The sequence below is a fragment of the Crocodylus porosus genome, unplaced genomic scaffold (genome assembly GCF_001723895.1).
Source record: "Crocodylus porosus isolate Cpor-Errol unplaced genomic scaffold, CroPor_comp1, whole genome shotgun sequence".
NCBI classification, from domain to species: Eukaryota; Metazoa; Chordata; order Crocodylia; family Crocodylidae; genus Crocodylus; species Crocodylus porosus.
The window spans coordinates 7,918,078-7,932,332 of record NW_017728943.1 but is presented as its reverse complement, the minus strand read 5'-3'; the positions used below and the strand labels follow the sequence as shown (position 1 = coordinate 7,932,332).

The 14,255-nt window shown below is 47.6% G+C and overlaps 1 protein-coding gene across 2 annotated transcripts; it reads left to right on the top strand.

The window, feature by feature from the left end:
* Positions 1-263: 263 nt before the first annotated feature.
* On the top strand, positions 264-8,330 carry TMEM139 (transmembrane protein 139). 2 transcript variants are annotated; one of them, XM_019548505.1, is made up of 3 exons: positions 264-487; positions 3,986-4,295; positions 7,465-8,330. In XM_019548505.1, exons 1-3 carry the CDS (start codon positions 439-441, stop codon positions 7,871-7,873), a joined length of 768 nt encoding a protein of 255 aa, XP_019404050.1. In that variant the 5' UTR covers positions 264-438; the 3' UTR covers positions 7,874-8,330. The 2 variants fall into 2 exon arrangements, with proteins under 2 accessions (XP_019404050.1, XP_019404051.1); XM_019548506.1 differs by having other exon boundaries at positions 271-763.
* Positions 8,331-14,255: the final 5,925 nt, after the last annotated feature.

Here is a 14,255-nt window from a genome sequence, read left to right as displayed (position 1 = left end):
CATTCTGAGAGTAATAATATTGTCTGTTTTCCTCCTTTTTTTTCTTAAAGTCCAAGACAGTAAAAAACAGTATCTGAGATCAGCAACCAATCTGAATGGGAAAAAACACATAGTTTAGATTTTTATAGAGCTCATAAATAGTTTATAGGTGAGTCGTTTGATTTGGGGCTGGGCTTGAGATCCTTCCTGCTTTGTGAAATAGGGTTCGGGAACGTTCTGTAAGGAGAAAGAACATAATCCTTTCCTTGGAGAGACACTTATTGGAGAGAGGTGGGCCAAACAGATCACTCTCGGGCACAAGCACTCCCACACAACACTCCCCACCCACTGCAACCCACTTGTTCTCTTTAGTTAACTTCCTGCTTCTCTGAGGCATACCTGCCAGTGAAGGAACTGAGAGGAGAAAAGAAAGATGAGAAAGTACCTAATCATGGAGAAATGAAGCTTTGGATTCAGTGCTTGAAGAATTCAGGTTCTAATTTTCCAGGCCAGGCTGGTATAAAGGAGATCTTCATGTAGTTTGCTGCCTTCTCATATTTATTAGTCACCAGTGTTTTTACACCACCCTCATAAGGATGTGAGGAGACTGGAGGGAGGGGACAAGACCTTTTGCTGGTTTCTCTTCCTTGGGTGAGAGAGGGGGAAGAACAGAATCCAAGGAACTTGAAAACAGTTTTTTTGGGATGTCTACGAGCAGCAAGAATGGGATGAAAACAGAAAGCAAGGGGACACAGCAGGTACCAGCTCTGGAAGGCTTTATTTGGTAAGTGCATGCTGAAAGCTGACAGCAAAAAAAGGTGTTGCAAGGGAATGCCTGTATGGAGGTAGGTTGAGAATGTGTATCTGTATGACAGCTGTATGTATTAAGTATGTATGCAAATTGGTATACAGGCTTACAAAAGTGCAGAATGTCAATAAATATGTATATGTAAAGATATATGCAGACCTGTGTGTCTGTAGGGAAGAAAGTGCACCTGTATGTATGAAACAGAATGTGAGTGTTTTGTATGTGAGAGAACCAGGAATGAGGACCTAAGAAGATCACAGGATTTATCCCATTGCAAAATGTACGTGCCAAGTTCTTCAGGGAAAGATAAATGGATCTGCAGATGCTTTGAAACCTTAGATTTAATTGACTGTTTTCTGGTTTCAATAGTTACAGCTATTAATGCTAATAATTATATTTATCCTTTTAAAATATTTGAAAATGTTTAATATTATAAGTGTCTGAGTTGGTTTGAAAATGCTTAAATGAGCAAACACCAGAATGAGTTTGTGTGCATTTGCATGTCTACATGTTACCATACAGTACATGTATGAAAGCATGTGCTTCCCTGTGTGACTGTGGTCCATATATTTGAGTGCATGCTTCCATATGTGTATGTACAAATGGAAGTCTGTATGTAAGAGTAGGGGTGGTGTTTTATACACTTCCTGGTTGTGAAAATGAATACATTTGTTGTCTAATTCCTTGGTCCCATGTGAATAGATGACTATGTGTGTCTATGTAGCCACCCAGACTGGGAAGACATAGTAGCAGCCAAGGCATGTATGTGGCTCCTTGTGGATATGTGGAAGTTGTAGATACCCAAAAATGGCATTAGCTATGATCATGACCGCTGGACTAAAATGGAATGGAAAAGGGTGGTGTGGATTTGTCTGTCTTCCTCCTCCCTCTGCCCCCATGACTAGGCCCTTGACCTGGGAAGCCAGAGGTGCTGGATTCTAGGTTCTTCCTCCACAAAAAGGAGTTTGAGCTTAGTTTTCTTATTTCCCAGCACAGCACTCTAACCATCATGTCACAGGTTAGCCATTATCCAGTGACTTCTCTGGTGCTTCTTATGCAGCTTAGCCACTTGCAAAGTCATTTAAAAATCACTAGAAGACACAGCCATAAGAAAGCTTCTGCCTCACTGTGAGCAAGAGTATCAGACAGAAATCAGGTCCCCCTCTCTTCCAAGCCAGCAGCCAGTATATTGTGAGCCACATACCTTCTGGCTTGTATCCTTCCTAACCTCACGTATCTTTCACATATATCCCTCTTGTGGCTCCTCACGGGGTCAGCTTCAAAAGAGCACTGAAGAAAGGGCTGAGCAATAGCTGACCTATGGTGCGGTAGTTAAGAGATATCAGAAATGCAGGATCAAAACTCCTCTGGGTGAAGGGGGCCAGAATCCAGAGCCTTCAGTTTCCCAAGTAAGTGCCCTGGCCAAAGAGCTATTGAGGGGGGAAGACAGGAGGTCTCTCATTTTCATTTTGTTGCTCATGCATATGCCCAGTTTGTGTGCATACATTACTGTCCATGTGTGTATGGCTACACAGGTGGGAATAGAATTTCAATCTGTGCATAAGTGGCATTTTGGCAGCTTAGACAATCATGTAGATGACTAAATCTGGACACTTAGACAACCAAGAAATAATAGATTTCCACCCTAGATGTGTAAATGTGTTGGCATGACTGTTTCCATGGGTCAGTAAAGGTTTGCAAGTATACAAGTTTGTGTGTGTGTGTGCATGTGTGCACATGTGCATGCACACATCAGAATGATCTACATCCATAAATTTATGTGAGTTCAAGAAAAAACAAGAACAGAAAAAATGTGTTGTTATATATATAAAAAAAAAGATCTAAAGCTATCTGATGGTAAGTCAAGGCAGAGTGAGCACTGAGGTATTCCTACTACTTTTCTTTTCCACTCCATGTCATTCCTTCTGTCTTTTTCTTTCTCCCTTTTTCTCTGGCTTTGGGATTTGCTAGACATGAAGAATTCACTTCTAGGTTCTGCACCAACAATACACAAGAAATAGGCTTAATCCCTGGAATTAACGGGTATTTCCTGCTTCATTCTGAGCAATGCTTAAATGAAGAGAGGGATTATTTTAGATTAGTACATCTTCACAGGGAAATCCTGGGGAAGCAGAACTGTATTAATGTTATGTAAGGAGCATGTTCTGGGACATATTTGTGACAGGCTTCTAGGAACAGCGTTCAATAACAGTGTCCAGCAAGGAGAGGGCTCCCTTGGTTGTTGATTTTTCTGGGATTATCTGAGACCAGGTACTCACAGAAAGTGTCCTTGTTCTAATAACTGATTGTGCTATACAGGTACGGTGCAATCAAAGCTGGTAGTCCTGAGTACGTGTGCCCCATGGTAGGAATTCTATGCTCTTAATATTTCCCAACAGTGGTGATATTTGTATGTAGAAAATTATAAAAAATACAAGGATAAAGTATACAAGAATATTAAGTAACACTTCTTCCTTGGTACATACTTGAATACCAGAGACTATTGGCAATTGTTCTGTACAAGTTAGTTATTTCCTGCCAAGGGGATGATGCGAGACTCCATCAGTGATGGGGAACCAGGGCACCTGAGAACAGGATGGTGGGAAGAAGCCTGACAACCAGAAAAAACTGAAGACGTGGCCACAAACATCTGAAAAATCTTTGATGGTGTATTTTGTTTATCTGCTGGGAATGAAGGAATCACAGTTTTGATATGTGGCCTGCATTTTGTATATCATCTTGACAGTAAAGACATATTCAGGCAACCCATAGTCCAGTTTGCCAGGACTCTAACCTGCTCATCATGTATGTCATATTTACATTCTCTTGCTACCTTGCATTTACATATCCATATATTATACCCATATGCTTACAGAAGATTTCTGCATGCCTTTTTGTGCACCTTTGTCCACATGAATTTTGGCATCCCCCTATATTTGTGCCTGTATACAGTATTTCCATGTGTATGTCTTGTTCTTGGGATGTATCTAGATATTTGTTTCCTGTATTTGGTGTGTATTGGCTTAGGATAGCTTTATGGATGTATATTTTTGTTGGTTTGCATTTTGTTTCTGAGTATTGTGAAATGTGAATGTTCTTGTGATGGCATGTAGTTGCATGTGTATGTAATATCATGTTGATATGTTGACATATTTGTGGTCTCACTTGCATGTTCAAAACCCTCTCTGTCTCCCACAGACGTCTGTTCCTCCAGCTACCCAGCCTTTCCCCCTCTGTCTGCCATTGACATCCATAACACCATGTGGCTAGAGTCACATTGGAGGAACATCCGCCAGACTCTGTTACTTCTCTTCACTGCTGCACTTCTCATTGGGGTCACAATGTTGGCTGTTTCCTCTAACATCAACCCAGTAGGATACTTCTTCCTGGGGGTGGGAGGCTTGTGCCTCATTGGCTACTTGCTGAGTGTACTTGCAGAGTGTTATGTGAAACATCAGCAGACACAGAATGCAAATCTGGCAGCTCCAAGGATGCAGAGCCAGGCAGGGTGAGCAATTACATCTAATACTTCTTTTTTTTTTTTCTTTCCTTTTTACCCTTTGTACCCCAGGGTATAACCATGTCATTATATACCTTTCCATAATCTTCTGTTGCTCTCCTCCCAAGAGACAGAAGTCAAAGTTCATTCCAGAAAACAGCATATCAGTCCAGGTGTGTGTATTCCCAGGTGGAGGTTGTCAAAGTCCATTTCGCAAATCTCAGCTATCTCAATCAGCACGTATTCTCTTCCTCCTGGGCACACTTAAAAAGGATACATAGATCCAGCTATCTCTTCTCTGCCTTTAAGTCATCATGTCTTACCCTAATCTCTTCTGAACCCTTCTGGGTCATTAATAGTTTTATTTATGAGCTGTAACATAACAACTGTTTGTTACAAAGGCCAGGTAAAAAAAGAAAGAAAGAACTGGGGAAATACTTTGATGACTCCCAGCTGGACTTCTGCAGTTCAGTCCTCCAAACTTTGTCTGAACAGCAGTAGTTCCCGGGCAAAATTTAAGGGGCCTGTAATTTTGAGTGCTTCTATTTGTAATATCAAATTTGATGCATCTAATGCCTGATTTTGAAGGACATCAGGCCTCACGAATTCTGTTCATATCAACTAGATTTTTTAGCACCTATATAAATTAGGTCTTATTGCTTACCATTAAACTTTTAAAAATAGCAATCTCATTTGGATAGTTTGGCCATAAGCTTTTTTCTGCCTCAATTTCTTGTTCTGTAAAATCAGGGGTGGGCAATGATTTGGGTCCATGAGCCACATGCGGAGTTTTGGTGAGCTGTTGTGGGCCGGGTCAGCATGCTCCCTCATGCAACAGATCACCAGAACTCTGTAAGTGGCCCCTGTGCACAGCCAGGCAGCTGGGATGGGCTGTAGGTGGATGAGAAGCAGCATCCAGGAGCCGGATGGTTGGATGGAGCCTGGGCTGGGGATTGGGATCTTGGGGTAGTGACACTGTGGGGCCAGGGCCAGAACAGAGCCATGATCCACTGCCTGCAAGCTCCTGCAACAGGCACTGGTTCCGCAGGGAGGGGCTTGTGGAGAGTGGCTTGTGGCTTTGCCCCAGACCCTGGCCCCACCGCCCCAAGATCCCAGACCTGGCCTCGGACACAGCTCCCTGCCTTGTCTGCCTGGCATGTGCTCTGCTTGTGTGGGTCCCAGCTGGTCTTCATGGAGACCCTGGGATCTTAGGGTGGTGACAGTGTGGGGCCAGGGCCCAGGGCAGAGCCGCGATGTGCTGCCTGCACACCCTTGTTCACAGAACCATTGCCCTGATGCATGGGTGTGCAGGCAGCTGATCATGGCTCTGCCCCAGGCCTGGCCCTAGCCCCAGCTCTGCACTGTCATGGCCCTGCAATCCTGATCCCGATCCCTGGTCCTGCTCACCCATCCCACTCCCAGATGTGGCTCTCCACCCACCCGTGACTGCATCCCACCTGCCTGGCTGTGCACTCTGCCCTTGCGGGTCTTGCTGGTGATGGTGGGTGGACAGGCCACGGTGCTCAGGTAGCATGGTAGGTCTGGAAGCAGCAGCCAGAAGGAGCCATGGTGTGGGCTGCCAGGAAACAGAGTTTGGCCACTGTGCTACCTCAGCCCTGTTGTAGATCCAGGGGTTGTGGGACTGGCCACATGTGCCATGTCCTGTGTTGCCCCAGCACCTGGACTAGGTGGGGCCAAGGGACCTGCAGTAGGCTGTACAAAATGCCTTGGTGGGGCCAGATATGGCCTGCTGACCATATTTTTACCCACCCCTGTGTAAAAACAAGATAATAGTCACTTAAAATCTTCTAACATCCCCAGATGAAAAGTGTTACATAAAAGATTGTATTGCCTTACTAATAATAAATGGAAACATGAATTGTAAGGATAGTTTTGGAAACTATTATAAAACAAGAAATATTTATCTATCACACTCTTATATTGCTGGTACCTAATCTCAAATTTGGGAGCTTTGGAATTCACTGCCAACAGATAGCCTGAGTCAAATAGCCACTCAATTTTTTTTAAAGAAGCTAATAGAAAGAAAGTAGGCAGTGGTGCCTACAGACCATGAACTGCATCTGGTGTGTGTGTGAGCTGCATCCAGTCACAAGACCCCTCCCTGGATCTGGAAATTTGGTAGAAAGGGAATAGTAATAATTAACACCGCCACTGCTTCTCTGCTGCCAAATTTATCAACCTGTGGGAGAGCCTTGATGGTGGGATAATATGACCCCACACCCTGGGTTGCACTGGCATGTGTGGTCACAACATAGATGGATCCAGTGTGCAGGGTCAGGCCAATATATAGGGCTGTACTATAGCTGAAACCGGTGCGTGAGACTGGGCTGGCACCCTGGATCACACAGTGGACTAATCATGCACATGCTGACCCCACACTGGATCAGGCCTATGGATTGACTCTGCATGCAGGATCTAACTGGCATGTGTGGTTGCAACATAGCTGAATCCAGTGTGCAGGGTCAGGCCAGTGTATAGGGTTGTGCGGTAGCTGGATCTGGTACATGGGACCAAGTTGTCAGCCCAGATCACCTATGGGACCAATCATGCACATGTTGATCCCATGCTGGATCAGGCCCATGGATCACCTCTGCACTCGGAACCCAACCCATGTGGGCTGCAGGGCCAGGTAGGTTGAGCACCACTGATCTACAATGGGTGCATCTATACAAGATGCTACATCACTATAGCGATGAGCTACAGTGGCATATCTCATTATTATGGGGATGTAGCATCAGCAGGCACAAACTGTGATGCTGACACTACTGCACACTAGGGTCAGAAATAACCTGTGTGCCTCCGGGACTGTGCAGTAACAGTAGTTACTGCACAGTTGAACCATGTGTAGACACGCCCAGTGTGATTACATAATATAAAGTAACAAGGGCTGACAGTACTCTCGCCCATATCATTTGATTTGTTTAAAGTAAAATATAGTATTTATTTTTCTTTCACTCTTTTTCTTCAAAAAGTTGCTGGTTCAAGCTAACAAAGCATGTCTTGGTTTTCCCTGATGAAAAAGCCCTGTTGATCAATTTTTCATGCTAACAGATTGAGGACATAGGTTGGGAACCAGACTAAATGGATTTGTCTGTCTCTGTGTAGCACAAACTTTGTCAGGGCTTCTTTAATATATGTCTGTGTTTTTTGTATGCAGGGTGAATAATGCTTATGAAGCTCCCACATATGAGGAAGTGATGAGTATGCCAAACCCAACAATTTGGACAATCACTTCCAATGCAGGCACAGTGTCTTCACCAGTGGGTGATCCCCCACCGTACAGTGTGGTTATAGAGTCACCTGCCCTGGCTGAGGCTGTGGTGGAGACCTTCAGTGTCTCAGTGGCATCAGGCACTAGGCATTTCTCTGAGGCAGATGCAGGATCCAGGCTGCACCTTCGGTTGGTATTGCCCCCAAGGCTGCAGCGGTTTGCTTCAGATATCCATGAAGTCAAAGGTGCTGAAGACAGTGTGGAACCCTTGGAGCCACTTACACCACCCCCTGCTTATGACAGTGATACTGAAGATGAAGTCTTTGAAGAAACTGTGGAACCTGCAAGAGTATGACTAATTTAAAAAATACCAGATGTCATGGATTCAACACAAAACCCACCACAGTGCATCAGTACACAGGAGAAAAAACTTCAGTATAGCAAGCTGTGGAAACAGTCAAGGGCCTGCAGTGGTGAATGTTAAAGCCACAACTGACCTTTGAGGTGTTTGGTGTCTGGGGTTGCAGATGAGTCATATGAAAGGAGGATAAGGCACACCCCCACCCCAGCCCTATCCACATCTGCGTATCTCAACAGATACCCTACCCAAGCCATTTCTGTCCTACATATATCAACACCACTGTTTATTTCTTACACACAAACCCACCCCATCCACTGTGACAGATGTGCAGAAATCACCCTCTTTCACTTACACTAATGCATAGGCACACATTATTATTTAAATCAGCTCAATGCAATGAGATTTCATCGGGAGGACAAGTTTGTAAGGGGGTGAAGAACTTTAGAAAAAAGGCAAACCACTCAAGTATCAGTCAGAAGCAGAAGCACTCCACTCCCCTTACATATACCTAACATATATACATCCACACAGACTTGCTACCTCCCATGTGTGTTAAGGCGCAAATGACCCTGACACAAATGACCGTGTGTGTGTTAAGGCACAGCGGGCTGAAAACTGCAGGGGTGGTGGCCCCTGCTCAGGCCACAAAGTCTGCCAAGTTTCAAGAAGACTGGTGCAGGGTTTGGGGGGAACTGCATCCCAAGCTGCTGGCAGGCAAAACTTGTGATATGGGTGGCTGCTTGGGCAACTGTGTCTGTCTTGGGGCACAGGGGGGTGAAATCTAGTGCAGGCCTGGGTGCTGGGCCCTGCCAGGCCACGAAGCCTGCCAGCTGTGTGTGTCTCGCTGGGGGAGTCTGTCATTTGGGGCCCTGCACCCCAAGCTGCTGACAGGCAAATCTCATGATGTGGGTGGGTGACATTGTGTGTGTGTTAAGGTGCGCCCATGTGTGTGTTAGGGTGCACTGGGGCCTCTGCACAACACAGCAGTGTGCCCCAGTGAGGCCTCCTCCTCCCCTACAGCCTTACGCCCGATGCTCCACTTTACGTGACAACAGGTCAAATAACTTATCTGGCTAAACACCAGTAGCATCAGCAGCAGCATCAAAGGTACCCAAACGGACCTGTCACAGACCCTGTCGTTTTATAAAGGAATTGACAGCAAGAAGTAAAGATGTTGTGTTGTGTTGGACATATGATGTTATTCATGGTATGTGATCACTTATTTTGTGCTTTTATATCTATGTGTGTATGTAGCAGGGCACTAAGGTGCCTGCTACTGACAACAGCAGTATGAGCTCAGCTGCCAGTCACCAGGGCAGCACAGGTGCGGGTTGCCAGGGAAACCAGTCTGGTCAGCTGACCAGAAGGGGGCAGGGCCTGGTCTTTATAAACAGCCAGGCTGAGGCCAGAAGGGCAGTTCCCCTCTGGCAGCCTAAGAAGCTGAAGCAAGCAGGGTGGGCATAGCAAAGGAGCGTGATGGCCTGAGCAGTGTTGGCATGATGGTACGGGGTGGAGAGAACCCTGACAGGGATATGGACGAAGGACAGCCAGGTTGGCTTGGGATTTATGTTATAGCCAAGGGGCTCTGTGTTTTCTGTTTTGTTGTTGTAACACCGGAGGACCGGGCAGGGCTGTAGGGGTTGGAGGAGGCCTCATGGGAGCTCCCCAGTAGTGGAAGGGGGGTTCCTGGTGCCGGAGAGTGGTGCTGTGTTTTGGGTGTCCTGACCCCAGCCCCAGTGTGGGCGATATCAGGAGGAGCCCAGTGTGGGCACAGGCAAGAAGCCTCAGTGGGGTGTAAGACCCAGGAAGGGGGTCTGCGGGCCAGGTAAGGCCGAGGCCGCCTGAGCCCCGATTGCAGGCAGGAGTCACGAAGCAAGGCCCCGACTGCGGGCGACGGTATAAAGGGCAAGGCCCCAGTGCGGGCTGTGAGAGCTGCAGGGAGACACCAAGAGGTGCCTGTGAGGGCACAGGTGGGCAACTAGACAGCCCCGGTACATGAAGGCACCGTGCCAAGGAGGGCAAGAAGGCAGCCTCCCTTTAACGATATTTACCAGCAAGACGTGGCGGGCGAGATAAAGAGGGTGCATTTAGACCTGATTTGGCACGGTAGGTAGGGGCGCTAGGGGAGTTCACGGCACCCCTAGAGGTCGCCCTGCCACAGTGTATTATAAAAAAAAAAAAAGGAGTACTTTAAAAAAGTGCATCTTTGGAAGCTTTAGGGTTGAAAACCCCTTTGTCAGGCTGAGGAAGTACCTGCAGTTGGTCCTGGATGGAAGGAATAGTAAAGGAGCCAGAGGCTGGCCTGGCCCACAATGCAGGCAAGAAAGCCAGTCAGTGAAAATGGAAATGAAGGTGTCAGGGAGGAAGGAACAGGCTGGGGTCAGGGGTAGGGGGGAAAAGGGGATGTAGCAGAGCAGGTAAAAGTGCACAGGTGCCTGGGGAGTCAAATGTCTGGCAGGTCGCAGTGTGCCAGAACTCCACTGTGTATATTGAGTCCATGAGTCTCTGTACCTACTACCTAGTAGGCTGATGAAGTGCAGTTCATAGGCCCAGCTCTGAAAATTGGTTGTACATTCAAACAAGCACCTAACCTCATCACCAGAACTGAAGCCAACTTCCTACAGTTCAAAACACAAAACCTGCCAACTATCTCTAGTACCCCCACAAACTGCAAGCCAGAATCTATCAGAGACAACAAAATCCAACTACCTGTGGGGGCACATTCCTCATGAAAAAAACACTCTGCCTCCAGTCTCTTAGGCTTGATCCTGAGAGATAACAAATTGCAATGCAAACCACTTTTCAGGTACTTCCTCAGCCTGACAGAGGGGTTTTCAACCCTAAAGTTGGCACCCTGGGCAGCAAAGCTGTGCTCACCGGGAGCCTTACAACTGTACAGCAACCAGCAAGCGTCAGGCCTGTCAAAGACGTGACAGGTCTGGGTGTTTCCCATCCAGGACTTTGTGCATTAACTGGAGGTTATGGTGCCTCCTACCCGCATTTCAGCAGGGGATCATTGGTCCTGGCATTTATGGGGCTGCGGCACCACCAGCAGTCCCACCAGGCCTCCCTATCCCAGCAGGGTGCAGTTTTAGTGGTCATGCCCAGGACTTGGGGCCTCTTCCTTCCCCACAGCCCCAATCCCATACCTCCAAGTTCATCCTGGCAGAGGAATGAGCTCAGTAGGGACATGTTTCATAATTTCATAGTTGGTAGGGTCGGAAGGGACCTGAGCAGATCACTGAGTCCGGCCCCCTGCCATGGCAGGAAAGAGTATTCATCTAGTAGGTGTTCATCTAGCCTCCTCTTAAAGACCCCCAGGGTAGAAGCCAGCACCACTTTCCTTGGAATTTGGTTCCAGATCCTAGCCGCCTGGCCATGAAGTAGTGCCTCCTGATATCTAGCCTGAATCTACCCTCTGCCAGCTTGTGACTGTTATTCCTAGTCACTCCTGGTAGTGCTTGTTCTTTCCCTGCTGGCTGGTGATGCAGGTAGCGCCCCTTCCAGCTGAGAGCGGGGCATTACTTGGCTTTTAAAAAACTCAGAAGAGGAAATTGGTGCAGATGGAGTGAGGAGGGTGGCACTCATTCAGTCTGCAGGTGGAGCTTGGGGAACCCCGGCAGTGGGATGTTCACCTTTAGGAACACCAGCTGCTCCACCAGTGTAGGATGCAAACAGGTGCAGTAGGGTGTCACAACATCCCCAGCAATGCTGGGCACCCCCTCACTTGGAACACTGGTCGGTGGAGAGGACAGGTGTTGCCAGGTAACCATGGCCAGATCCTGCCACATCTGGCTGTGGTTTGCCCAGTAGGCTATGGGGTCGCAGTCTAGTGGCTCCACATCCTCAGTGAGATCGGTAGCCACCGAAGCCTCAGCACTACCTGCCCAAGGCAGGGGTCTGATGTGTTTGGACCCCAGCATTGAAGCCATGTCCACGGCCCACATTGGCAGTGGCTGGTGTGGAGGAGACTGGCTGGTGCTGGTGTTGGCACTGGTGCTGGGAGTGCTGGCATGGTAAAGTGGATCCCCCTCTTCCACATCCCCTCGTCTCTGCACTTCGGCCTCCCTGTCTTTGTTTACCAGCACCTGTGTCCAGTGATCGAGGGTTTGGGGGCTGCCAGTGCACATGCTCCCCTTCACCCTCAGGTTGCACATGCCCACTGTCATGTGAAGTGTACTGGACAGCAAGGGATCCAGCCATCTCCTGACGCCCTCCTTCAGCCGCCTCACCAGTGCCTGCACATCTGGTGATAGTAGACTGCCCCTGCAACTTCTCCATTTGCTTCTCCAGTTCCCTCACTAGGGAGAACACCTGGCTGAGGAGGGCATCGCCAGCACTAAGGGTCTTGGTGGAAGGGCTTGAGGACCACCAAGATCGGGGAGATGGTACCCCACTCAGCTCTGTTCAGGGGGGCACTGATCCCAATTTCCCCAAGCAAGACCATTTCATGGATGGCCTTCGGTTGCTCCACCAACCTTTCGAGCATCAGGTATGTGAAATTCCACCGAGTATCCACATCTTGTATGATTCTGTGCTGCGAGATGCTGAGCTCTGCCTGTTTCTCCCACAGCATCTTGCCCCCCTTGATGCTGCAGTGGAAGTAGCCCATCACCTTCCTGCATTTTGAAATCAGCCAGCTTGTAGCAGTACTGGTGGTGGCGCCGTCACCGTCAGTCCTGTCCCCCTCCAAGGCAACCCTCACTATGAGGTGCAGCCTGTGTCACGTGAGGGAGAGAGGCGTGATTGCCACCCTGGCTGCTCCAGATGTCGCAGGTGAAGTGCAAGGCTACCTGTGGCCCTGCCTTGTGCAGCTCCTCCCTCAAGTACTCCCTGCATGCCTCATACAGGGAGGGCGCCGCTGTTCTGCTACAGGTGGTATGTGCGGGCACTTTATAAAATGGGGCCAGAAATGCTATGAACTGCCTGAACCCTGGCTGCTCAACTAGGGAGACGGGCTGGCTATCCAGAGCAAGTATGTCCCCAGTGCTCTGGGCGAGCTCACTTGCCTTGGGAATGTGCCCCACTTTCTGTCCACCTTTCCCCCACTGGTCCCGGATGGCCTGCCTCTGCTTTGGGGAGAAGGGGGCTTTGGAGTGAGCAGGGGACTTCCCTTTTGGCAAACACACTGGTGCCAGGCTGAGCAGGAAGAAGGGCAAGGGGATGGTGCCTCCTCAGATGCAGCAGCATTGCCGTGGTGGAGAAGTATTTCATATCCTGTCTAAAATCTGCATGATTCTTCAGGCTGGCCTTCAAAACCCCAGGATATAGTTGATGCTATTATCACACAAGCGGAAGTCCTGAAAATGACCTTGATAAGAACCAAGTGGGATTAGGCTCTAGGCAGGCTAACAAAGAAATCCTTGAGTTCATCCCATTTTTTAAATTCACCTGAAGGTGAGAAGGTATGATGTTCCTGATTTATTAAAAATAAATCTAAGTTACTGATGTTGATTTTCTCCCAGATGAAATTCTTGGGAAGCCTGGAATGGACATTTCATTTTCTCCATGTAGTCACAGATACAATTTCCATCAGAAAAATTGCTGAAAGAAATGAAAAATACTGCATCAGAGAGTAGTAGGGAGTACCAAAGTGAAACACCACCGCTCACTCCTGCTCTGTGCATGCGAAAAAATGTTATGTTGTCACTTTTGGGTATAAGCCCATTGCCCAGCAATTCCCTTATTTCTGAGTGTGTCCATAAGAGTAGTACTTGGTACACTCAGTACCCCTTGAGTACTGGCAACATGATATATTAAGGCCTTCAGCATGCACAGAGCAAGACAAAGTGGACAGTGTATGGTTTAACTGCAGTGTCCCCCAGTGTTTTCAACATGGTATAGACTTGTCAACTATCTCACTTCTAGTGGCTGTCAGTTATCTACTGCCGTTATGATACCCCATCCATTGCTATCATGAACTGTTTCTCCAGCTATGGGAATTGGGAAGCAGTTTCAGAGAAGCTGCTAAGTGGTTTTCCCTATTTTTGTCAACAGTGGGAACTTCCTGGAGGGTAGGGATCTGGAAGCCTTGTCTGCCCTTTCCTACCACTGACATTTATTTTCCCCATTTTCATTTTCCACAGATTTATAGGATCATTGGAAAGTAGGGCTGGAAGAGACCTCATGAGGTCCATCTCGCTGCTCAAGACAGGAACATTCCTGAGTAAACAATTCCATTCAAGTCTGTCCCATCTACTTTGGAAAATCTCCAGGGACAGAGATGCCACAACTTTTCTAGGTAGCCTGTTTCAATGCTTGACCACCCTCAGTGAGAAAGTTCTTCCTAATCTTCAAGCTAAATTTTCTGTGCTGTGGTTTGAGGCCATTGCTCTTATTTCCAAAAGGTATTTGAGGACTGTTTTCAAATTACAGC

Coding starts and splice junctions, on each gene's coding strand:
- TMEM139 (XM_019548505.1), top strand. CDS start 439: ATGAAGCTTTGGATTCAGTGCTTGAAGAATTCAGGTTCTAATTTTCCA. Junction 488..3,985: donor TTCAGGTTCTAATTTTCCAG/GCCAGGCTGGTA, acceptor TGTCTCCCACAG/ACGTCTGTTCCTCCAGCTAC. Junction 4,296..7,464: donor AGGATGCAGAGCCAGGCAGG/GTGAGCAATTAC, acceptor TTTTGTATGCAG/GGTGAATAATGCTTATGAAG.